Here is a 26,673-nt window from a genome sequence, read left to right on the forward strand (position 1 = left end):
CGCCGTACTTAACAGAACAAAACCGACACACGCAAAAGTAATTTCGAGAGTATCCCAAGGTAGTGTTACTGGACTGTTACTGTTTACAATGTGTATTAATGATCTAGTGTTTGAATATCCGTGCGATTGTTCGGAATCGACGCATTTGTCTTTGAGAAGGTAGCAGTTATCAGAAACCGTAGCTAATTGCTGGAATACTTGCGGAGGATCGATGATTGGTGTGGCGACTGGCAGTTGACCCTCAACGTAAATCAATGTAGGCTAAAGCACTGCGTATAAACAGAGATATCCACCACTGTTCGATTCCACTACTGGCAACAGTAACGAGTGGAAAATACCTACGAGGAATCATCCAGAGCGGTCTAACGTGAAATCCCCACACAAAACATATAGCAGTAAAAGCAGATACCACGTGGACATTCACTGGGAAAAGCTTCCGAACTGTAACTCATCCACGAAAGAAGTGGCTAAAAAACACTAGCCCGGCTGATTCGTGAGGATTGTTCAGCAGTCTAGGACCCTTACCAATTTGGTTTAGCAGAAGAGAGAGAGAGAGAGAGAGAGAGAGAGAGAGAGAGAGAGAGAGAGAGAGAGAGAAGAGCCAACGAAGAGCGACGTGTTTCCTCACAGGATCCTTTAGTTGGCGCGACAGTCTCGGAGAGGTTTACCGTGAAGGCAGCCAGACACGTAACTGCATACTTGACAAGCACGCATGAGCAAGCGTGTTTGCCTAAGTCTAAACAAATTCATTGTGCCTCCAGTGCCTCCACACGGTTCAGGCGTGCCTGAACATTCATCAATTTGTTTAGCAGAAATTTTCGATCTCACACGACGATGTGCAAGCTTCGGCAGCCATCGTCCTTACGTTACGAAAAAAACAACAGAGGGAAAATGATCTGTGGAGTGAAGAGTGGTTATAGAAACAAAAATGTTCCCTTATTAACTATTCTTAGCAGAGACACTACGAAATCTGTCTCACAGCATTGCTGTTTTTTTCTCTTTCTCCAGATAACGTGTTTTCTTTGACTTGTTCTACAGTACGATACAACCTTTGAACAAATTATCAAATCACTGACGAATGCTTGCGCAAGCCTTCCTATTCTTGGTACACACACTGAATCGTGCACACGCTTGAACATTTGCACGAACAAGCACAATCGAAATTGGATCCAGCGACAAGCGGTCTCTACAATTCTGATGCCTGCGCAAATTTATCAAATATCTCTCATGCATGCTGGGACAAGCACGCTTGCGCATGCGTGCTCGTCAAGCACGCAGTTACGTGTGTGTCCGTCTTTCCATTCCGAAAGCGTAAGTTCCAAGAAGACTCAGTGAATACTTTACCGCCTCCCACCAACGTTCGCCAAATGATCACGACAAGGAAATTAGATCTCATACGGATGTATATCGACAGTCGTTAGTTCTTGCCACGTATCCTTCGTGAATGGAAGAGAAAAAAAAAAAAAAAAAAAAGGGTGATGGGGGGTAGCAGAATACAGCGGTATTACCGAAAGTACCATCCGCCACACAAGTACGGTGACTTGTAGAAGATAGATGTAGATTGTCATATTGTAGGTGAACCATAAATTTAAGCTTAAAAAATACAAGGTAACATGTTGTTCTTCCAATTTTGATTTAAACATTACGAGTCGCCTAAGATGCATTTAACTGTATCACGAAATTCATCGAAGTACGAACTAGATTATTATTTGATTTCTTTAATTCACTGAAAGAATTCTCTGAATAAATTCACGAAGATTCTGAAATGTAACTATACTGTATCAGAAATGCAAGTAACATCACTGTTCCACAAATTTGTTATAGTCGACAACATTTAACGACAATTTCTTCTAAAGATTCACGTCATCATAATTTCTCAAAGTCTCGCAAAATAACCAAGCATATATCTTAAATTTTACTCGGTGCTAAATCTGAGTGCGCATTCATCCCTCTAATGCGAGAAACGCCACAAATTATCTCAGATGCATCTAACTAAGATGGAAACGACCCAAAGGAGACGGATTCATCATATGTCATGACACCCTCACGGGAGCTATAAAATGCCAGTCCCCTATGATCGGCAGTATGTTATACATAATTAGATCCAGCGGGCCCTCTTAAACTTCAAACAGCTGTAAGCAGAATCGCCTCGTTACAATATGAGAGACGACGTTAAGCGCTTTCGAGCCTGTCACTTCCATCCTGTACAGATGTCCAGTGTAACACGCGTGCTCTAACCTTATTCTTATAATGGACGGTGTTAGGACGATTAGTACGGCTGTAGCATTGGTTTATTAGTGTGGCGCGCGTTTCCATCAAAGGTTTGCATATTTTCTTTAAACGTGAAGGAAGTCGGAATACTGAGTTTGTACATTCAAAAGACAACTATACTGGGATGCACGCACCAAAAGATAAACAGTCGAAAAACCTAGCGAAATGCATTTTCTGTGAGCAACAAATATAAAAATCGTAATGAATCGCAACAATATCATTTATCGTTTAATCATGATATAGCAAATTTTCCTTAATAAACCGACGCAAATCTTTGACGGATCAAATATCGTAGTTTGTATCAGGGGCAGTCAAATGAAAACGGGACAGATGGATCTTACGGTGAGACACGACCGACAGGATCTTCGCGGAAAAGTGTTTGCGGCTGCCAACAGAACGTAATTGCACCCCCTTCGTCCGAATCAAATCAATGGCCACGAACGTCTTTCTGTAAATGTACGAAAATCGCATAGGGAGAGATTCTGGACTGTATGGAGGACGTGTAAGGGCTTCTCGCGAAACCTCTCCAGCGTAGTGTAAACAACCTTGTCAACATGCGGAAGAATAATTGTTATACTTACGAAGAAGCAAACATCAGTTAACTATTCGAGGACGTTCTCAGTTTTACGGTATACCACGCCGTGGTTAACACCGTCTCTCTTGCAGCGTCTGACCTGTGAAGAAACGCGCTGTTCACTATCTCTTCTATCAATTATTTTTGGCAACGGGCCCAGATTTACGACAAATAGTCAAATATCCGTCGAACAAGGGTTTTTTAAAGTACCTCTTTCGTGAAGGACTGCACTTCCTGAGGATTCTTCCAATTAATCTCGTTCTGGCATCTGCCTTTCCTGCGATCAGTTTTACATCGTGATTCCACTTTAAAGGTTGTGACTGCATCTAGTGACTATTCGACAATTGTGTACTCTTACAATAATGGATTTTCCGTCTATTAACGCGCAATCCATTAATCTGTTGGTAGGAAATGTATCACCTTCGGCCGTATACTTGAATTACGACAGTGAAAATGCGTGCCGAATCGGGAGTCGAAACCTGATTTCCTGCTTTACTCGAGTCGTCTTAAGCGATTCTGCAATCCGAGCACAAATCACGGCCAGACCAAAACTTTCATATGTCGTCGTCCACGTATCACAACCTGCGCTCGTACATTGCATATATTCCCGTCCACGAAGGACATATACTGACGGGACAAAAATCACAAAACCAGAAAGTAATTAATGTAGAGTAATGAAACTTTGGGAATGCACTTGTTTAGATAACATATTTAAGTGATTAACGATGCAAGATAACAGGTTAATGTACGCGCGATATAAGACACTGCAAATGTTAAATGCCGGTACTTTAACTGATGTAACCGCTAGAATGTTGCAGGCAAGCATGCAAACGTGCATGCATTGTGTTGTACAGGTGCCGGATGTCAGTTTGTGTGATGGAGTTCCATACCTCGTGCACTTGGTCAATCACTACAGGTTCGTTTAATGCTGTTTTTGAATAACGCTGGAGTTGTCGTCCAGTGATGTCCCACATGTGCTCGACTGGAGACAGAGCTGGGGATCGAGCACGCCAGGGCAACATGCTGACACTCTGTAGAGTGTGTTGGGTTACAACAGCGGTATACGGGCAAGCATTATCCTGTTGGAAAACACTCCCTGGAATGCTGTCCAATGGCAACACAACAGGTCGAATCACCATACTGACGTACAAATTCGCAGACAGAGTTCGTGGGATAACCGCGAGAGTACTCCTGCCAACATACAAATCGCACTCCCGACCATAACCCGAGTGTAGGTCTAATGTGTCTAGCACGCAACTGGTTGGTTGCAGACCCTCAACTTGCCTCCTCCGAACCAACACATGGCCATTACTGGCACCGAAGCAAAAGCAGCTTTCATCAGAAAACACGACAGATCTCCACCTCGCTCTCCAATGAGCTCTCGCTTGACACTACTGAAGTCGCAAATGGTTGTGGTTTGCGGTCGGAGGTGTTATTAAGAAGTACGATACAATGTTTCGGTCGGAGGAGTTGTCTTTGAAGTAACCGATTTGTAACAGTTCGTTGTGTCACTGTGGTGCCAATTGCTGCTCAAACTGCTGCTGCAGATGTAGTACGATGGGTCACAACCATATGCCGAATAAGACGGTCTTCGTTACCGGTAGTGCCACGTGGCCATCCGATGACAGGCCTTCTTGCGCCTGTAAATTCTCGTGACCCCTGATGTTAGTAATCAATTACAGTGGCTACATTCCCTCCAAGTCTTCCTGCAACATCGTAGAAGAAACATCCAGCTTCTCGCAGCCCCTTTACACGACCTCATTTGAACTCAGTGAGGTGTTGATAATGGCGTCTTCGTCACCTTACAGGAATTCTTGACTTGCATCAACTCGCCATGTCCAATCTCAAAGGTAACTAATGCTCACATCAGTGCCCCTCTTACGAGACTGGCGCGAAATTGAAATAGACCTCTTTCAGATATAGAAAAAAGGCTACCAACTATCGTTTATGTCGCACAACTCCTCCTTAGTGTTGCGGCTTTTTTTCCATCAGTGTGTTTATCGGGAGTCCAGGACATGGTACTGCCGGTGTTATTAAGAAGTACGATACAATGTTTCTTCGGACACGCAGGCAATTGTCTATTTCTCATAGCCTGTCATAGGAATAACCGTTACTAGTTGATGCATCAATTTGTTCTCGGGGCAATCTTTATAGTCACCGTAACTGTAAAAATAATAGCATATGATAATGACGATTGGACGGTTTTATAGTACTGAATGTGGTTGCGGGTCTTGCCAAATTAACAGTCATTAATATGTGGCTGATGACAGCATCATCCTCAAACAGCCTCATGGAAGTTCGACGTTATCTACCAGGTCATTGATTATTATTTTCGAATATTCTCTTTTAAGAGATCTTTTGAATTTGAGTAGTAGTGATTTTTTTCTTGTTTCTTCGCTGTTCCCAAATTCTCTTCATAAGCTCAATGTGTTCTATGTCCCGTTGTTCCGGACATTCACTTCCCGTTATCTTTTCCGTGCGTTGTTGTTTACGTGTATGTTTCTGAACGGATGTCAATCAGTTATGTTATTTTACGCGAGTCCCTCTTCTTTAATATCTTCCTCTATTTCAGTGATCTTTTTCTCTTTTTTGCTGCTGTCTGCTATCTCGAAGGTTTGTCTTGTGAGTCCATTCTTGTTTTTCCTCTGGATATGTCCATAAAATTTCATTCTTCTGCTTCTAAAGATTTCGTTGTTGTTTGTATATGTTTTTAGATGTCTCTCGGCGCCCCCTTTATCCAAATTCCTTCACGAAAAACTGGACCGAATAATTTCCTAAGGATTTTCCTTTCCTGCTTTTCCATCTTATTTTTGTTTGGCCATGATCACTGCAGTTTATACAGAGCAGAGTGCTTCCGGTAGAACTATTGTGATGTAATGCTTCAGCTTTGCAACTGAGAGAAATATTTCTCTAAAGTCAGTACCGCCATTAGACTTGTTTATTTACAGTGTTACAGTTACACTTACACAATCATGATTTCGGCTTCAGAGTGTCATTATCAAATGTTTTAAGTGTTATAAATTGCCTAAGATGGCATACTGTCGTATTAAAACACACTATTAGACACACTGACTAAGAGTCGACATTTCTGGCAGGGGCTACTGCTTTGCTTCATTACTGAGTAAACAATCTTGACTCAAGATGGTAAATGTAAATGTAACACTGTAAAAAAAAAAAAAAAAAAAGTCTAACGGCGGTACTGACTTTAAAGAAATATATTATGACTGTGGCCCTGCATTATGAAAACATTATGACATAAATATGTTTTTTACTGTACTGGCCGCACAGGAGGTTTTTTTTCAGTTTTGAAATTCTTGCTTGACTGACTTTGTGTTTAATCCTGGTGGTTGGATGACCTCTCCTACATACTTAAAGTACTTAACTTTTAACTTGGGGAGATTAATCACAGGCTTCCTTTTCATGTATAGTTTTCTCTCAGGAGATTTCCAGGCCAGTTTTCTGTGAGACTTCGTGAGTCTACTGTTTCTTAGAATAGCGAGGTAGTCTGTGAAAGCTACACCTTCACGTTCATTCTCAGCTCTTTTTCAATGCCAAGTTGAATTACCTTTTCCTATGTCTTGGAGAACTGTGTTAAATAGTAGTGGTAAAGTTCATCTCCATCGCGAACACCGCTGTGGATTTGAAATGCTTCTGAAGTTTCTGCTACGAGTTTAACTTTCGAGATTGTAGTGGTTAATGTCTGTTGGATAATTTCCCTTGTTTTCCTGTAGATTTTTAATTCCTCTGAAGTATACAGCAATGTTTGCCTATCCATCGAATAGAAAGCCTCTTTGAAGCCAACAAAAGTCACCACGGTATTCCTACACTTCATTATTTTTTAGGTTTCATATCCGTTCTATGCAGGATCGCCCTTTACGAAATCCTGGCAGAAGAGACATTTCGAGTTTCAGGAATAAAATTAAAGCCATTTATATATACTGTGAAAGTAATGATTACAGTAACTGATTTAAATATCCTGTGAACAGTGTCAGCACTGTAACAATCACTTGTGGTGTGGAAGAATTTACTTTTATGTGTGAAGATTTATTCCCATTAAGAATAAAATGCTGGCTTCTAGTTGCTTGGAACTCTTCAATCCACCCATAAGGCTGGTCTTCTATTCCGTATTGATTAGGTGACAGTGCGTAACTCTAACTAAAGTCTTGAGTCTTCAGATTCCATGTACGAGTGACAAGTCAAATGAAAATCGAACACCCACCACAACGGGGCCGTGGAATGGTTTCTCTGAAAAGTGATCACCACACGCATTAAGGCATTTATCCCACTGGGAGACGAAATGATCAGTTCCTGTTTTGTAGAATGTAGTCAGCAGCTGACTCATGCATAACCGCAATCACTCTTACACTTCCTGGTCCGACTGAAACCGACGTCTATGCATGTCACCAAATCTATGGAAGTGACACGGTGAAACTGTACAGATGTTTCAGTATTTCCCAACAAAATCGCCTAAGTGTAGCCTTCGTCCGATTAGCAGTGTGGCCTTGGGTTATCGTGCAACAGGATGATGACGGCCGACAGCTCAGGAGCAAAAGGCAAAGCCAATAGCGGCAACATCACGCATCTCCGCCGCCCAAGAAATCGACAGCTGCTCACGCAAGTTTCGCTAAGGTCATGATCACCTCCCCCTTTGCAGGGTCCCGCTACTCGTCCAGTTCCTCGAGTGTGGAACCACAATCAATGTCGACCGCTAGACACTTTACAGAAACTGCGATGCGCCATAAAATCAAAACGCCCAGGAATGCTGTCAGATGGAAACATTCTGTTGCACGATAGTGCCCCTCCTCCCCACACTGTTAATGGGACGAGGCTGCGCTTCAGCAATTGGTTGGGGAGCACTGCAACATCCTCCGTACACTCCGGAGCTTTCACCGCGTGATTTTCATATCTCTGGCGACCTGAAGAAGACACGCGTGGACGTCGGTTTCAGTCGGATGAGGAAGTGCAAGAGTAGGTGCAATTGTGCATCCATCAGCGGCCGACCGCATTCTACGAAACAGGAATTGTCTCGTCTCCCAATGGGATAAATGTCAATGCTTGTAGTGATTATTCCATTTAAAGTAACCATCCCATGGTCCCGTTGTGGCGGGTGTTTGGTTTTCAATTGATTACCACGTATATATCCGATGTACATTACGCCATTGTCTGTATTTGACAGAATATGTAAGGCTCGATGCAATGTTCCTCTGACAAATAATAGCCATATTGAGGGGAGTGTCTTGAAAGGACGATATAAGATGAACATCAAATAAGGCAAAACGAGGATAATGGAATGTAGTCGAATTAAGTTGTGTGATGCTGAGGGAATTAGATTAGGAAATGAGACACTTAAAGTAGTAAAGGAGTTTTGCTATTTGGGGAGCAAAATAACTGATGATGGTCTAAGTACAGAGAATATAAAATGTAGACTGGCAATGGAAAGGAAAGCGTTTCTGAAGAAGAGAAATTGGTTAATATCGAGTATAGATTTAAGTATCAGGAAGTCGTTTCTGAAAGTATTTGTATGGAGTGTAGCCATGTATGGAAGTGAAACATGGACAATAAATAGTTTGGACAAGAAGAGAATAGAAGCTTTCGAAATGTGGTGTGCTACAGAAGAATGCTGAAGATTAGATGGGTAGATCACATAACTAATGAGGAAGTATTGAACAGGATTGGGGAGAAGAGGAGTTTGTGGCACAATTTGACAAGAAAAAGGAACCGGTTGGTAGGACATGTTCTGAGGCATCAAGGGATCATAAATTTTGCATTGAAGGGCAGTGTGGAGGGTAAAAATCGTAGAGGGAGGTCAAGAGATGAATACACTAAGCAGATTCAGAAGGATGTAGGTTGCAGTAAGTACTGGGAGATGAAGAAGATTGCACAGGATAGAGTAGCATGGAGAGCTGCATCAAACCAGTCTCAGGACTGAAGACAACAACAACAACAACAACGGAGAGTTGGAACGCACTATCCCGACAATGTTAAATTTAGTGATTTGGCTTCCCTGCATTTCAGGAACCACTGTAGCAATTGGATTGAAACTTTTACAGGATATTAAACTGTATGTTCTGTGTCTACTGAATTACAGTAATTGCATTTGAGTCACTGATTTCTGAAATACAATTTTTTCATTACACAGTTAAAATTTTGTGTACTTTTTAGTATGTTATCCTAAATAATTTTAATGATGCATAACATTATGTTCTTCTTTTAGTTCAGTAGACTCAGGATATACTCCCTGAAAATTTGAATACTCTACTCGAAATGGTTTCTGAGATTTAGGCAAAAATGCAACAGAATATGTAAATTTTCAGGAACGGCCCCTAAAGTTGCAAAAGAATGTAACTCACTCAATAAATGCTTCATTTTTTTTATTTTTAGTCACTCTGAAGCACCTCTTGATCTTTTTCGAAGTTCTTTTCTTCTTTTTGGAGTTCTCTGATGCAGTTTGCTCCAGGATTAATTCCCATATGCTGTAGCAATTTCATCCTACAAATGCTGCCATCATTAAAAGCAATAACAGCATCACTGACACCCCCCCCCCCGCTTTAGTGTCTTCATTCCAACAAAAACATTTTTTGGTGAGTCCATATAAGATTACTGAACGACTCATTGGAATTTGGACATGACCTTTATAACACAGCAATCCACAGCCAGCTGTATAAAAAATTACCGATTTTATTAGATCTTGAAGTAATGCATGTAAAAATTTTAACGTTTTCAACTGGTGTATATTATATTTTAAAAAAGTAAAATAAAATACTTCCCATGTGAGTCTATAAGTGATGATATATATAATTTTATTCGGAAAATTGCAAATTTTATAATGAGATAAAAATCCGAAAATGTGAAAAAAAATTCCGTTCTACAGGTGGATCCTTTCAGTTATCTATCTATTGTCGCGTGGGTAATGAAATCCGAAAACAGAGCAGTATAATGCCGCTGGAAATTTCCGTAACAATTTCAGGAAGCTGCAAAGAGGAAAATTACCAGTCTAGTGCAGGTGTTATTCAGTGAGGCATCAAAGTACTAAGACTAGCTCAGGTGTGGGCTGTAGAAAGTACTTTGACGCTTCCGTGCTGCCGAGGAAGAAATGATAGCTATGTGAAGAGTACTTACGCGAAGCGTCCGAATTCGTCCCTGGGTATGGCCGTTGCCTTGCCGCCACTGTCGACCAACATGGTGCGATATTCTGCTACCCTCAGTTCTATCTCCTCCGCTGTGTACCTGCAAGAAAAACGAATATCTTTTTAAGCACGTTATTGAGTTTATTACAAATTATAAACAAATGAACTAGGAGCCTCCCTATGAATTCTCAGCACGAGGATTGCCTTCTCTACCTCTTAACACTTTTAAATTACTTGCAAGCATTATGTTGTCCTCTTTTTTCCGCAGTCGCAGATTTGCAAGTTGCATAGGTTAAATACCGTTTTTGCGATTGTAATCGAAGTCTTACTAATACCAAACGCATTTTGCTTTAAATTAAAGCACCTTCAGTTGTCACTGTAACAATATGGCTTTTTCTTACAATTTTGTTTGCTAGGATGCTTCAGCTTACTACTGTAAACAGTAATAGTTATTACTGTTACGCAGGCTCCTGGTTATAACCAGTTTTTTAAACCTTTAATTTCATGTGCAGCGTCCAGGTACATACTAACAGCAAAAGTCCTTACCAGGACTAGCAGTATCAGTTCAACTTCTTTTAACATTTTAGGATTTCAACATGATGCCTTATCTTTCACTCTGTGACAAAAAGTGTCGAAAGCTGCGTAACTACTGTAGTCGCAGAGAGATTTACTATAAAAATGTATAATATCAGAGAGACGAAAATTTAATCGGGAAACCCACCTGCCATTTGTGGATTCTGAAAAAGAATTTGGTAGAATTCACAGAGATACGCTATGGGCAATAATGAAAAAAAAGAGGAATCCCTAAACAAGCAATCCAAGTCACAGAAAGGCTACATATGTTTACCTGAATTTGAACTGACATGATGAAATGATAAAGCCTGAAGTACAAACAAATCAAGGTAAAATAAGGGTGCAGCTCGTCACCAACATTATCCAGTATCTATATAGATGACATTATCAGCGAGTGGAAGAAGGTGGAACACCAACAGGCACAAATATTGGGAGGAATAAACCTATTAACACGATGTTATTCATAGGTGGTCAGGTTGTCTTGCAAGATAGCGAAGATAAACTACAAGTGGTATTATATAAACTAAATGAGATATGGTCCAGGCGATTTGCCTGATAAATCAGCCACAGTAACATCAGAGAATCTTGGCCCTCGCAGATCAGAGATAGAAAAGATTAATATGATTTTAGTAAACTGCAGGAGCATCCAAGGAAACGTCCCAGATTTAGTATCGCTTACTGAAGGTTATAATGCACAGATAGTATTGCGAACAGAAAGCTGATTGAAACCGGAAGTCAATGACAACGAAATCCTAAGTTCAGATTGGAATATTGACCGTAAGGTTAGGTTAATCGCCAATGATGGTGGCGTGTTTACTGCAGTAAGAAAATCGACAAAAGGTTATCACGGATTCCGCATGTGAATTAATTTATTTATTTATCTATTTATTTTTCGAGTCCAGGACATAAAATAATTACAAAAACTAATAAGTATTGATTCACATAACAAATTTGCAAAATTAAATATGTACAGTAGTATTTATGACACAGATTCAAAAACATATACAAACAAGCAGCAAGATGATTATATTTTTTGACGGGCCCAGTATTCGGCGATTATCACAGTAGTTTCGCTGGCTGCAGCAGGATCACAGATAGTGCATGCAGCCGGTAGGTTCCTGCAGACTAGCAGATGATGTTCGTCCTGTGCGTCACCACACTGACAAGTTTCCTCCTCATTACTGAAGCCCCACTTCCTGAGGTTGGCTTTGCACCTTAACACCCCAACTCGCAGCTTGTTCAGTCTTCCAGGTCACGTATGACAGGTGCGAACCTTCGCCTATTTCCTCCTTGACCGTTATGTGATTGTCTTCAGCTAGGGAGTCTCGCCAAAGCTCCTCCCTGCGAGTTCTGCGAGATGAACGAATTGCCATAGTTTTCTGTAGGAAGCTTTTTCTTGACATCAGTCTTGGTTGTTAGAGTCATGTCCGAACAAAGGATGTCTAGGGTAGATTTCTTGTTTTTTCTTCTCCACTTCTGTTGCAGCTTGCCTTCGAATGCGTAGCGGTGCTATACCCATAATTTGGTACAGCTTATTGACAGGAGTAGGTCGTAAGCAACCTGTAGCAATGCGTCCTGTCTCGATCAGTGAATTAATCTGAGTGAAACTGAGTATCAAAGAATGGTCAAAAATGGTGATCGGATGCTTTCATAGACCACCTGGGTCAGGATCTGTAGTTGAAGAGCGCTTCAGAGAGAACTTGCAGAATATCATTATTAAGACATTTTTAACAAAGTTAGGGAACTAGTGCGTCGACGTGGTGAGATTCTGCCGGTACGGTGAAACAGCTTTTTACGCAACTTCTCATTCTTCGGAACACTCAAAAACAATTTTCCGAGTTTTTATGGACGTATTGGTACAGTGTGGTACTACTTACTGCAAACCATTTGTAATCCGTATTCCGAAAGGTAAAGTCCAAAAAAAGACATCACATTGAACTACCTTCATGACAGTAGGAGCAGCGAGCTGGCCAGTGACATCACAGGTATCACATGGCTCGAATGGAGCTTTTAGCGGGCTTTCAAATTATTTGAATTTAATTTCCGTTTTTATAAAAATTGAAGAGGTGAAAAGCCTGTTCTGATCATAAAATGATGTAATGAACCATTTCAGACGATTTCCACAAAACAGTCAAATATCCTATTATAAAGTTTTCGCTGCTGACTAGAGTGTAATGACAATCACTACGATTTATCGAGTGCACCAAAACACACATGGTTTCTTCGATTTATCGACATTTTTTCGAAAGACAGGGCAATTACTTTCATTTATTGAGAAACTAGATTTATTAAGCTGCGAATTAGAAAGAGTCGAGTGTGTGCGTTGTTACGCTTCAACAGAAAAAGCATGCACGAGGTCTCGCGCAAACGAAACTAAACGGATACTGCAAGTGTCTGTACTGTAGTTACGAAACATGTTCAATCAGTAGTTGTGGCCTTCAAAGAAGAGCCCATTTGGGCCAGCATCCGTTCCTTTCACTGTTCGAGACATTTCTCCAAGTCGTTTAACGCGAGGCCCCACAGAAGTTCCGCCGTTTTTGTCTTCTGCGGACAGCAAGAAGCCGTCTAAAGTACGCTGTGTACGGCAACCGAGTCGATCGATTAGGGTGAAACTTGAAGACATACAATAGGAATATCTATAAAATGAGTTTTCAAATGGGCAGAACAGAATTTTTGTCGCCAAATTATATTCCCTCCAAAAGTCACGTGACATATAAGGCGTAAGGTTTGTCCGTAAACAGCAGTATGCATATTTTACTGTCATTAGATCGCTAATGCAGTCAGGAATCGTTCGCAATTACTGTGGATTTTGTAAACATGTTTCATAGGTATCTTAACAATTTGTATTCGGTATCTGGAATGAACTTGCTTTAAAGCTAAAGCTTTGCAGAAATAAATGTAGGGCATTTCGCTTGTTGGGGACAAGTATCACAGCTCACACGTCGGTATTAGTTATAGGAAAAGATGGGATTGCCCCAGCTTTTCTTGTGTTTTCTATTATACTTCATTGTGCTGCCAAATCTGTTTTAATAAGTTGCCACTGAGAAATGGCTTCCAAGTATGACTAAGAAGACGTGTCTCGGAAAAAATTCGAATATAAAGCTACGACGTTCATCAGCTTGGCAGTTTACCACATACAATTAGTTTTAAGTACGAAATCCTCCGGATTTTACTTTCTGGTGCCATACATTTCTTTCTGGTTCATTTATCGGGAACTAAATTATTAATCGTACATAGTTCCAACACACAGCCACTAGTGCAAGAGTTTCCTATTGTGACATTTTAAATAACCATAATTGTTTCGAGATCGGTTCAACCTGAAGGTAACTACTCACACTGTCATAATTACACACATTTTACCTGTAGGAGTAAAACTGCTTCTAATGTGCATACTTTGAACGGATTTACTGGAACACACTGCCACACTTCCGAATTTATTTAGCACTTGTCTCATAAACACGCTGCCTGAGTAAGAAGACGGCCGCTGTGGTCTGGCGGTTCTAGGCGCTACAGTCCGGAACCGCGCTGCTGCTCCGGTCGCAGGTTCGGATCCTGCCTCGGGCATGGATGTATGTAATGTCCTTACGTTAGTTAGGTTTAAGTAGTTCTATGTCTAGGGGGCTGATGACCTCAGATGTTAAGTCCATAGTGCTTATAGGCATTTGTACCGCTTGAGGAAGAAAGTGAAGTAATAAACGAAAAGCGCTAGTTTGCTTTTATTCTACAGTAATACGGTTGAGATGCTGTACAACAAAAGCAAACCGGCGCTTTTCATTTATTATAATGTTGTTCTACAGAGAACCGACGGAAGATTCAGTTAACATGAAAAGTGAAGTACTTTGAAGGGGAGGAGGAAACTAAATTAAACTTCTCTGGTTGAAAGAGTACGTGATGTTATTTCGATGACTACAAAATCCAATCAACTTTACAAAGAACTTGGCAGGATAAGCCCACTTATCAATACCGGGTGATCAAAAAGTCAGTATAAATTTAAAAACTTAATAAACTATGGAATAATGTAGATAGAGAGGTAAAAATTGACACATATGCTTGGAATGACATGGGGTTTTATTAGTACCAAAATAAAACAAAGTTCACAAAATGTCCGACAGATGCGGGTCGTTTGGTGATGATCGTACGCTCAGCCGCCATTTTCGTCAAGCTTGGTCTCCCAAGTCCCCAGACCTCAGTCCGTGCGATTATTGGCTTTTGGGTTACCTGAAGTCGCAAGTGTATCGTGATCGACCGACATCTCTAGGGATGTTGAAAGACAACATCCGACGCCAATGCCTCACCATAACTCCGGATACGCTTTACAGTGCTTTTCACAACATTATTCCTCGACTACAGGTATTGTTGAGGAATGATGGTGGACATATTGAGCATTTCCTGTAAATATCATCATCTTTGCTTTGTCTTACTTTGTTATGCTAATTATTGCTATTCTGATCAGATGAAGCGCCATCTGTCGGACATTTTTTGAACGTTTGTATTGTTTTGGTTCTAATAAAACCCCATGTCATTCCAAGCATGTGTGTCAATTTTTACCTCTCTATCTACATTATTCCGTGATTTATTCAGTTTTCAAATTTATACTGACTTTTTGATCACCCGGAATAATGTTACTCTCCCTCTAAACTAGATGAATGCACTGATTCGGTCACTAAGGGTCGTAACTGGTGCCAGACATCCTAGATACTGGCACGGGGACTGTGCTCACGTCGGAGCTGGTCCCGCACGTTGGGAACAGATTTGGTGGTTTTGCTGGCCTCCGGAAAACTCACCATCACACAGACAGGTCATTAGACTCTTGCCATGTGTGGACGAGCATTATCATATTGGAAAATGGTAGTATGTACGGTGACATGACAGATAACACATGACACACAATGTCCGTGACAATGCTACGCCATCAGGGTTCCCTCAATAACTACTAGCGGTGACCCGACTCCACACTACGAAGCCAGCAGTAACACGGCTGTGCCTCTCCTAAACATTGGAAGAATGGACCTCTCCCCAGATCGCCGCCCTATTCGCCAACGAAAGTCATCCGGGGTAGTGCAGCACTGCGATTCATCGCTGAACACAATGTGACGCCATTCATCCCGGTCACAGCACCTTTCCAAAATATAGCCATTTGTGACGCGGCGTTAAGGGCAGCTAGTTCCCTAGTCTGGCTTTTGATAATTCCTAACCAATGGTGCGGAAAAGCAAGGGAAGTTGCAGGAAGTCCATTACATGTTCTTGGACGGCACGCGCATATGTGAAGAGGTTAGGATGCGCTTGGTGTACAATACGGCGATTCTCCCTTGTGGTGCTCAGAAGTGGTCGACCGGCTCCTTGAAGAGGGCCATTTTCACTCCCGAACGCACCACAAATGTGGATATTGCACAATTCTACAAGTCGGCCACATTGTTACCCACAATGAGGCCCCTTTCACTCTGTCGTGTGCTGACAACTCTGTATCACATGCGCACATGGTATCTCCTTGTCTTTTAATGATCACTCAACATCTGACGCCATTCAAGCGCCTTGTATACCCTGCTAGTCCTAGAGTCAATACTAAACACGAACAATACTAATGTACTTTTGAGGTCATTCTACCTGTCAGGCAAAATTGCAACTCTAATAATTTACATGCCCCCGATGGTGTGCACGTTATGGTTACAGTGACATCCAACCACGTCTTCTGAATGCTTCACATTCTTTCTCGGGCAGTCTATATGGCTATACAGTCACGTAAATTAGTCCTACAACAATACATCTTTGTTACGGTGTATTTCAGAGGCGTTTCCTTTTACGGTAAATTGAACCAGACATTTCTTCCTTTGTCATACACTAATGAGGCAAAACATCACGACCAGGAGTTTAAAACGGTGTTGGTTTACCTTTGAAATGTAATACAGTAGCGATTTAGCATAACATGGGTTCATAACGTCCGTGGTAGGTTTCCAGGACATCAGCAGTCTACGCATCAGATCACGTAGTTCCCGTAAACTAAGGGCCGATGGCTTTTGGGCGCACTGCTTTCGGCCGAAAGCGTCCCAGATCCGTTCCATCGGGTACAGATTAGAAGAATTTGGTGGTCAACACATCACAACCATGTTTTCAAAACCACTACAACATAATTCTGGTGTTGTAACACGGATTGTTATCCCGCTGGACAATGCCATCGCTGTCCAGGAAGACATCGAGCATGAAGGGACCCAAGTGGTCCGCACTAAAGTTAACTTAGTCCACAGCTGTCACGGTGGCTTCGATTACTACCACAGGTCCCAAGTAAGTCAAGATGAATGTGCTCCATAGTCTAATACTGCCCCCACCGATCTGTGCCAGTTGTGCGGGGTATGTTTAGAGCAGTTGTTCGCCTGGATGACGGCGTACCTGGACACGACCACTGACCTTGACACAGGAAACGTGGATTCATTCGACCAGGCAATACATTTCTAGTGATCTACGTCCAACCTCGACGATCCTGTGCCCACGGCAGTCGTAACTGACAATGTCCATGGGTCAAGATCGGAAGAGGCAAGCTGCAAAACTGTATGTTCGACAGTGTGTGCTGAAAGGTGTGCTGCAAAAAACTTGTGCCTGAACCAACACTCTCGTCAGAACTGCCACAGACCACACCGTTTCCTGCTTTACAGAGTGGGCATGCCTCCGAGATGGATGTTCTGTGATGAGGCGTGGAGGTCCTACATCTTGCCACCTACTCGTTGTTTCACGTCCTTCAATCACTTTCCATGGATGATGATGATGACAGCGGCGTGCGAACCGTCGACCAGCTTCATCGTTCCCGAAATGCTCGTTCCCACGAGGGGGGCCCTAACAATGGGTTGTGGTCATAGTGTCTGGGCTCAATGGTGCATTTCTATTTGCATATACCGCAGCAGCAACAATTATTCACCGTTGCTGTTCATAATAAATAAATGAGTACAAATAGGAAGACTAAGTACAAATTTAAAGCTTCACTCTTAGCTCAAAATGTAAAGAAACTGGTATATCCGTAAGTCACATGATAATAGTGGGTAGATGTTGGTGACAGGCGGAGCAGGTTGGTCTCACGCCTCCTGCTCTGTGGTCATACTGTCAGGACACAGTTAAAAGTAGAAAAACCGCCGTGCACTACGCAGCTTCAACAGTTCCTTAGTAATGTCTGCCCTCTCGGACGTCGCAACAGAAAATAAGTAATCATATAATAAACTAGTCCTCGAAACAACAATGTAGTCTACTGTCTAGTTCTGGAATATTGTCACAAAAGGATTGAACAGTTTTTGGAAATCCGCCTTTCAGACATCTGCCATGTTCACAGGCGATCTAACCTGGGGAATATCTTCTATCGGGATACATGCATTCTGATTCTAGTAGCTGATGTCAATCAAAAGAAGAACAAACCTATTGCAAGCACGATAATGTGGATATATGGGCGTCTCACGACTCACGATCGTGGTATGTGATACCTATTGCCTGTCCCTAGCATCATCACTCTTCTTTAAAGTGAAACAATTTAGGTAATAAGTGTCGTATGATAGTCTTTAACGATAGCTCAGTTCTCCTTCTATGTTGTATGCTCTACAGTCACTGAAGAAAATAGGGAACAGGACTCATCTAATCATCTTTGGCTAAATTTTCGTTGACGTTACTTGCTCTCATACGTTTCAGATGCCACAGAACTTGAGCTTAACACACAAAGTTTGCCATTACTTTGTGGTTAAAGATCTCAATTATTGATTGGCAAACGATTGCAGGATAGCAAAGGCACATTTCTATCGTTTCAGGTATTTAAGTGATGTACAATTATTACATTTCAGCAAAGTAAGCAACAGTACTAAACTATCTCTGACAAGAGACTCCTCTTACTGGACAAAGCCGTTCCATTCATTCGATGCAGTATACTGTAAGACAAAAGAAAGTTCTGTCTAGAGCTTTGCTTGTGGATCATTTCTGCTAGCCTTCTGGCAGATGGGTATGACATGTGTTTTCTTCCAACAACTTGAAATGGTTTTCTATTCGATGGACCTACGGTAAATTGTGGTTCATATAGGGATTAGCTCAGCCGCAAATTCAATATAGAATCTGAATGGTGTCCCATCGAGCACTCGAGTTTTCTTCGATTTTACACATTTCAGCTGTTTGACAACACCACTAACACCAATATCTACATTACTCATCTTTGTAGTAATAGTTTAGAATTAAATTGGGAATACTCCTGATTTTTCCTTTTTAAAAGGAACATTTGAAAAACGGAGTTTAGAATTTCTGTTTTTGCTTTGTTTACTCAATATGAAGGTCAGCCCTGTATAACATCCATATCCTTTCCTGAAATCGCTGACGCCAAATTGAAAAATCACTGGCTGGCACCGCGTAGAGTTTCAAACGAGATATAGTGCAAGAACAAAGCAGCAACATGGGAAGAATGATAAAAAGACTACAACGTCCTGTCGACAATGGAGTCGTCAGAGACGGGACACAAGACTGGGGCAGGAAATCAGCCATGAAGTTTTCAAAAGAAATAATCTCGGCATCTGATTTAGAAGCAACTACTCAACAACATCACGAGAAAACCTTAAACTGGATTGTTAAAAAACGGATTAGGTCCGCCCCACTTCTTAACCATTGCGTCACACTGTGCATGGTCTCCATCAAAATACTCTCCTCCACAACTGACATACCGCTTCCATCACCGTTTCCACTTGCAGAAGCCTCTTGCTGGATCGCGTGAATGCCGTCTGCAAGTTTTCTTGTATGTCGTCTATCGTTGCAAATCTTCGTCCTTTCAACGGGGTTTTTCAACTTTGGAAATAAAAGAAAAATACGTCTACAGGGGCCTGATCTGGAGAGTACGGAGGATGAGGCAGAACAGTGATCTCTTTTCCTTCTTTCTTTTTTTTCTTCCAATAGTTACGCACCAACAGGAATTAATGTGAGGGTGCGTTATCGTGACGCAAGAGCCACATTTTAGGCCGTTCCCTTCCCACATTTTCTCGCAGGCGTCGCAACATGTCCTGATAACAATATCGATTAACAGTTTGTCTCTGTAGCACGAATTCGTGATGAACTAATCCTTCAAAGTCAAAGAAAACTATCAGCATGGCTCTGACATTTGACCTGACCTGACGAGCTTTTTTGTCTTGGAGAACCTGTCCCGAGCCATTGTGAAGATTGAACCTTGGTCTCAACATCATAACCGTAGACCCACGTCTATAGGATTAGGGAGAAGTTTGTGGCACAACTTGACTAGAAGAAGGGATCGGTTGGTAGGACATGTTCTGGGGCATCAAGGGATCACCAATTTAGTATTGGAGGGCAGCGTGGCGGGTAAAAATCGTAGAGGGAGACCAAGAGATGAATACACTAAGCAGATTCAGAAGGATGTAGGTTGCATTAGGTACTGGGAAATGAAGAGGCTTGTACTGGATAGAGTAGCATGGAGAGCTGCATCAAACCAGTCTCAGGACTGAAGACTACAACAACAACATTGTGTACAAAAAATTTAAAAACAGTAAAACTGAAAACGAAAACAAGATCCTTTTTTTATTCGTAGTCTGCATGATTTATTATAATGTTTATTTACCTTCAAACTGGGCGAAGCCGCAACGAGGAGCCGAAATTTGCTTTCTGGTACAATTCCCAGGAGTAACACAAATTAGGACGTTTGAGGAGCATTCAAGTAATGCAACATTTTTTTTCTCGGCCAATTCCGGTTGAAAAACTGCGGAATTTGTTGTGGGACATCGTGGAATATTTCCGCTTCAGCCCCCATAGTTTTATGAAGTTCCGATAGGTTGCGGCGTTTTCAAAATGCCGTCTGTGATGGAGCTGCGTTCCAATGAGATAGCTGTCACTGAGTTTTATTTGACGAAAAACGAGAGCGTCGCAGATATTCACAGACGCTTGCAGAATGTCTACGGAGAGCTGGCATTGAGCGAAAACACGGTGAGTCGTCGGGCTAGGCGTCTGTCATGATAGCAATAAAGTCGCAAAAACCTGTCCGATCTTCCACGTGTTGGCCGGCTACACGCAGTATTGACTCGTGCAACGTTAGAACGTGCGGACACTCTCATGCGAGGTGATCGAGAGATCACAAACACACACGCCGCTGCACATCTGGACGTCTGTGTTGGTAGAGCTGACACGCTCGTCCAGCTGTTGGGATACTCAACGTTTTGTGCTCCATGGGTACCGTGCGGACATACAGAGGCCCTCTCGTAAGGTTTCATAAGGCCGTCGTATTGACCGGAGATTATGTTGAAAAATAGGGTTTCGTAGCCAAAAGAGTGGGGATTAATATGGTGTATTGGAATCCTGAATACTACTAACTAGCTTTCATAAGAAAATGTGTTGAATTACTTATTGAACACCCCTCGTATATCCATTTCCGATACACACGAGATCTGTTCAACAAATTCCGGAACATTCGCAATTTCGCGCCAATGGTGCGTTCGAACGAAATGCGGTTGGCGCCCGCCTGTGTTTAATGTGTAAGTGCCGGTAGTTTCGTTGTTGTACGTCTTTAGATATTGTTCAGTGCTGTATTGAGTAGAACGTCGTGTCGCACAGTTTACGAATCTCGAGATGGCAGAGTTAGAGGAGCAACGCGTCTGCATTAAATTTCGCATGGAACTCAACAGAACCTTTACAGAGACACTAAATTATGCAAGAAACCTGCGGTGATGACTGCTTGAACCGTACTCGGTGTTACGAATGGTTCACACGGTTTAAAAATGGCCTGAAGTAAGTTTAAAGATGGCCCTTCGATGTCTACTGACGACACTCATGTCAAGAACGACTACGAAGACTGGCTGTCAGAGATATTACAGAAGAATGTAACATTTCAGTTGAATCATGTCATGAAATCCTCGCACAGCATCTTGGAACGCATCGTATTGCCACGAAGTTCGTCCCACAGCTCTTGAGTGAAACTCAGAAAGACGTTCGCCTCGCAATCTGTGGAGAGCTTTTGAATGGCGCAAATGAGAACGAGATGTTATGTGATCTATCCATCTAATCTTCAGCATTCTTCTGTAGCATCACATTTCAAAAGCTTCTATTCTCTTCTTGTCCAAACTATTTATCATCCATGTTTCACTTCCATACACGGCTACACTCCATACAAATACTTTCAGAAATGACTTCCTTACACTTAAATCTATACTCGATGTTAACAAATTTCTTTTCTTCTGAAACGCTTTCCTTGCCATTGCCAGTCTACATTTTATATCCTCTGTACTTCGACCATCATCAGTTATTTTGCTCCCTATATAGCAAAACTCCTTTACTAAGTGTCTCATTTTCTAATCTAATTCCCTCAGCATCACCCGAATTTATTCGACTACATTCCATTATCCTCGTTTTGCTTTTGTTGATGTTCATCTTATATCCTCCTTTCAAGACACCATCCATTCCGTTCAACTGCTCTTCCAAGTCCTTTGCTGTCTCTGACAGAATTACAATGTCATCGGCGAACCTCAAAGTTTTTATTTCTTCTCCATGGATTTTAATACCTACTCCGAATTTTTCTTTTGTTTCCTTCACTGCTTGCTCAATATACAGATTGAATAACATCGGGGATAGGCTACAGCCCTGTCTCACTCCCTTCCCAACCACTGCTTCCCTTTCATGCCCCTCGATTCTTGTAACTGCCATCTGGTTTCTGTACAAATTGTAAATAGCCTTTCGCTCCTTGTATTTTACACCTGCCACCTTCAGGATTTGAAAGAGAGTATTCCAGTCAACATTGTCAAAAGCTTTCTCTAAGTCTACAAATGCTAGAAACGTAGTTTTGCCCTTTCTTAATCTAGCTTCTAAGATAAGTCGTAGGGTCAGTATTGCCTCACGTGTTCCAACATTTCTACGGAATCCAAACTGATCTTCCCCGAGGTCGGCTTCTACCAGTTTTTCAATTCGTCTGTAAAGAATTCGCCTTAGTATTTGGCAGCTATGACTTATTAAACTGATAGTTCGGTAATTTTCACATCTGTCAACACCAGCTTTCTTTGGGATTGGAATTATTATATTCTTCTTGAAGTCTGAGGGTATTTCACCTGGCTCTCCCAAGGCCGTCAGTAGTTCTAATGGAATGTTGTCTACTCCCGGGGCCTTGTTTCGACTCAGGTCTTTCAGTGCTCTGTCAAACTCTTCACGCAGTATCGTCTCTCCCATTTCATCTTCATCTACATCCTCTTCAACTTCCATAATATTGTCCTCAAGTACATAGCCCTTGTATAGACCCTCTATATACTCCTTCCACCTTTCTGCTTTCCCATCTTTGCTTAGAACTGGGTTTCCATCTGATCTTGATATTCATAAAGTGGCTCTCTTTTCTCCAAAGGTCTCTTTTAATTTTCCTGTAGGCAGTATCTATCTTCCCCTAGTGAGATAAGCCTCTACATGCTTACATTTGTCCTCTAACCATCCCTGCTTAGCCATTTTGCACTTCCGATCAATCTCATTTTTGAGACGTTTTTATTCCTTTTTGCCTGCTTCATTTACTGCGTTTTTATATTTTCTCCTTTCATCAATTAAATTCAATATTTCTTCTGTTACCCAAGGATTTCTACTAGCCCTTGTCTTTTTACCTACTTGATTCTCTGCCGCCTTCACTACTTCATCCCTCAGAGCTACCCATTCTTCTTCTACTGTATTTCTTTCCCCCATTCTTGTCAATTGTTCCCTTATACTCTCCCTGAAACTCTGTACAACCTCTGGTTTAGTCAGTTTATCCAGGTCCCATCTCCTTAAATTCCCACCTTTTTGCAGTTTCTTCAGTTTTAATCTACTTGTACACAACACGGTTACAAAACTTCAGAATATACAAGATTTTTCGTTTTTTAGTCCTGTGTGGTACGGCTATGAACTGGTTTTCTGAACTACCATTTCGCGAAAAGGCAACACACGACTGGCCGTGAAGAAAACACACTGATCGTAAATCAGTTCCGAAGTATATGAATGACTGGCCTTGAGTTTTGTTTATTGTTATTGCAAACAGAACCTTGACTCGGAACATAAGTCGCTTAAATAAATGGGTAAATCGGTTGAGATCACTGGTATAAGGGACACGGGAGCGCCCTTTCCAGCTACTAAACCTGTGAGGATATAGCTTCAATACATTACTTCTCATAGTTTTAATCTGTAAACGGGTACCATTATAAAGTTTCGGAAGATTGAGATTGCGTAGTAGTATTTAGGAACGGCCACTGTAAGTCTCAAACTGTCTGGCGGAAACCCATTTGGATTCAGTGACCTTAGAAATTCTTTTGGATACTGATTAAACTGCATCTTCAGTGGGAACAACCGTATCGACTGACTGGTACTCTGTATTCTACAATTACTTTTTCCAAAATAATATCCTTTCTTTTAGACGCATTACGAAGTTTTGAACGATTCATGTCACGTAGCAATATTCAAATCATAAGCCAATAAGCCAGCACACTGTTTAGGTGAGAAAGGAAACGAAACCGCGCGTTTTAGTTGAATAAAACATAAAGCCTTTGTCCGAATTTTTTTTACAGTTTCATATGAATATTTAAAGTAAATCGGTCAAGAACTTTTCGAGATTTATATTAATGTTTCCCCTTTTGAATGTAAGTATAGACCAGAAAACCCGCGATTCTTTAAACAATCGAATGCCCATGTATGAAGCAGCTTCAAGTGTATTTGCTTTACAAATGACTTAATGCGTTAAATATTCGACGTTAAGCATGCAAGCGAGGAAATGTGTTTGAAATTATGTTTAAAGTTTGTTGGAATTTGCTACGTGCTCTCATTATGAAACACTTGATGACTATGGTCTCGATAATTCGCGCTTCGTTTTAAGCAAAAACTAGTTTTACAAGAACTACATGTCTCCTCAACATGTGTGTGGTACAATAACATTATTTCGCAGGAACATTCAGTGACATATGTAGATACTGCCTGCAAAATTTGTTGCTAATAGCTAACGCAGTAATGAATTAAAACGTCATGTCTTGACACTGTTTTACTGCATTAAAAGCGAAAGTGTAGTAGGCCTAAGCGATAAGCTTTTCCCTTTTTTTTGGGGGGGGGGGGGGGGGGGGGGGGGGAAAGGATTTCTACGACAAAAAGTTTCACAAGATTTGAAATTAGATGTAAAGTTTGTTGGAAGTGCTAAATGCTCTCTCTCTCAAACACTGGTTAATAAAGTATATGTAATTTGCTCGCTGTGAATTACACTGTTTCACATCATATACCCAGTTTGTAACCGTAATACTTGCCTTACTATGTTACAGGTTTAACATAAGACTATGCCTCTTAATGCGTGGATTATGACAGCGTTTTAAATTTTGAAGTTCGGTCCATAATTATATAAAATACTGTAGATCAAATTTTTGGTTGTTTCTGGAAGCCGTTATGTACGCAACCTTCAACTGAACCATGAAGGGGATTAGCAGTTACAGTAACATACACTGAAGCGCATAAAACATTTAAATATACTCAGCTCACATCGTCACATAGATCTATAATAAGGTGTAGAACAGGCCACATAGTCCACGCAGTCATTTTTGCAACTGGCTACTCAAAAAAAAAGCCAGCTGCAAAAATCGCTGTGTGGACGATGTGGCCTATTCTTCACCTTATTTCAGATGTATGTGACAATGCTGTGCTAAGTATATTTATAGATTTTGACGATGCCATTACGGCCTTATCACTTTAGGACATGGTGTAGAAAAGATCTGAGGATGGTCATTACTGGCTGAAACCGGCCATCCTCAAAAGATTGATATTGTGAACAAAGACTGGAATAAAAAACAGAAGTGAGCATATCTGGGCTGCCTTGAATGTGCTGTTCAGAAGAGATCTCCACCCCCTGGTACTCTTATGGATTTATGGACAGCCCTGCAGAATTCATGGTGCCAAATCCCTCTAGAACTATTTCAGACATTAGTCGAGTTCATGCTACGTCGTGTTGAGGCACTTCCGCGTGCTCGCGGGGGCCCTACATGTTATTACGCGGGTGTACCAGTTTCTTGGGCTCTTCAGTGTAGATAGCTGTCGCTATAGGTATACGGGAAGAAAGAGGACGGTATATTTTGTACGAGGAAATAAATATGAAACAGCTTTGCGCAATTATGTATAAAATAGCTGTCGCTATAGGCACACCAGAAGAAAATAAAAGTGAAGTCGTAGGGTATGAATTATTGACTGGGAGATCCCGAAGGGCAGGTTCAGCCGCCTAATTGGGAAGGTTTCCCCTATCCTTTGCGTCCGCAAAGTACATGTCCTTTGCAAAGCACCAGGTGGTTATAATTAAACTGACTGTGTTCCGAGTGCTGCAATGCGCTCTGTATACAGACCAGGACGCTGAAACGCCCTAGGTATGTTCATTAAATTGAGCGCCCACGGGGTATACTGAAAAGAATAATTATTCCAGGTTCTGCCAGCGGGTGAAAATATAGCGGTATAACCGGTCAGAATGTGACGTGGTAGCAGAAAAGGGGGAGGGGGACGATCGAACACATGATAACAATGGTCTAGGACGCTTATTACCGTATGGTCACAAATTTTAAACATGTGTCCAATGTGATCTGCCGACTCGGCATGTGCTGCATCCGTAGCAGGGCATGATCGACAGTTGTTTCCAGCGTATCCTGTGTAATGACAGCGATATGTCGTTGCAACCTACGCTTCAGACCAGGAAGGGTTTGAATACATCCCTGATGGACACGATCTTACAGATCACCCGCAATTAGTAGTCACATGGATTTAGGAAGCGCACCGATTAATTAACACATGTACGATGTTTCAGCGTCCTGCACTGTATACAGCCCGCACTGCAGGAGGTGGAGATTTTGTATTTAATGTCCCGTCGACAACGAGCTCATTAAGGACGGAGCACAAGCTCGGATTGGGGTAGTATGGAGAAGGAAATCGACCGTGCCCTTTCAAAAGAACCATCCCGGCATTTGCCTTAAGCGATTTAGCGAAATCGTGGAAACCTAAATCTGTACGGCTGACGCGGATTTGATACGTCGTCCTCCCTATTGCGAGTCCAGTGTGCTAACCACTGCGCTACCTCTTTCGGTGCAGCGTTCGGATCACCTTCAGTTTAGTTACAACCACCCCGTATGAGGGCTATGTATGTAAGCGCATGTTTTAAAGGTAGGTATC

General features: G+C 41.7%; 1 protein-coding gene across 1 annotated transcript in view; it reads right to left on the bottom strand.

The window, feature by feature from the left end:
* The window catches only part of LOC124796279 (serine/arginine repetitive matrix protein 2), a 287,456-nt gene that overhangs the window by 224,096 nt on the left and 36,687 nt on the right, over positions 1 to 26,673 (bottom strand). The window contains exon 3 of the mRNA XM_047260400.1: positions 9,965 to 10,072. Within this exon, the coding sequence (XP_047116356.1) occupies positions 9,965 to 10,072 (108 nt within the window). The remainder of the gene's footprint in view (positions 1 to 9,964; positions 10,073 to 26,673) is intronic.

The sequence above is a fragment of the Schistocerca piceifrons genome, chromosome 1 (assembly GCF_021461385.2).
Source record: "Schistocerca piceifrons isolate TAMUIC-IGC-003096 chromosome 1, iqSchPice1.1, whole genome shotgun sequence".
NCBI classification, from domain to species: Eukaryota; Metazoa; Arthropoda; class Insecta; order Orthoptera; family Acrididae; genus Schistocerca; species Schistocerca piceifrons.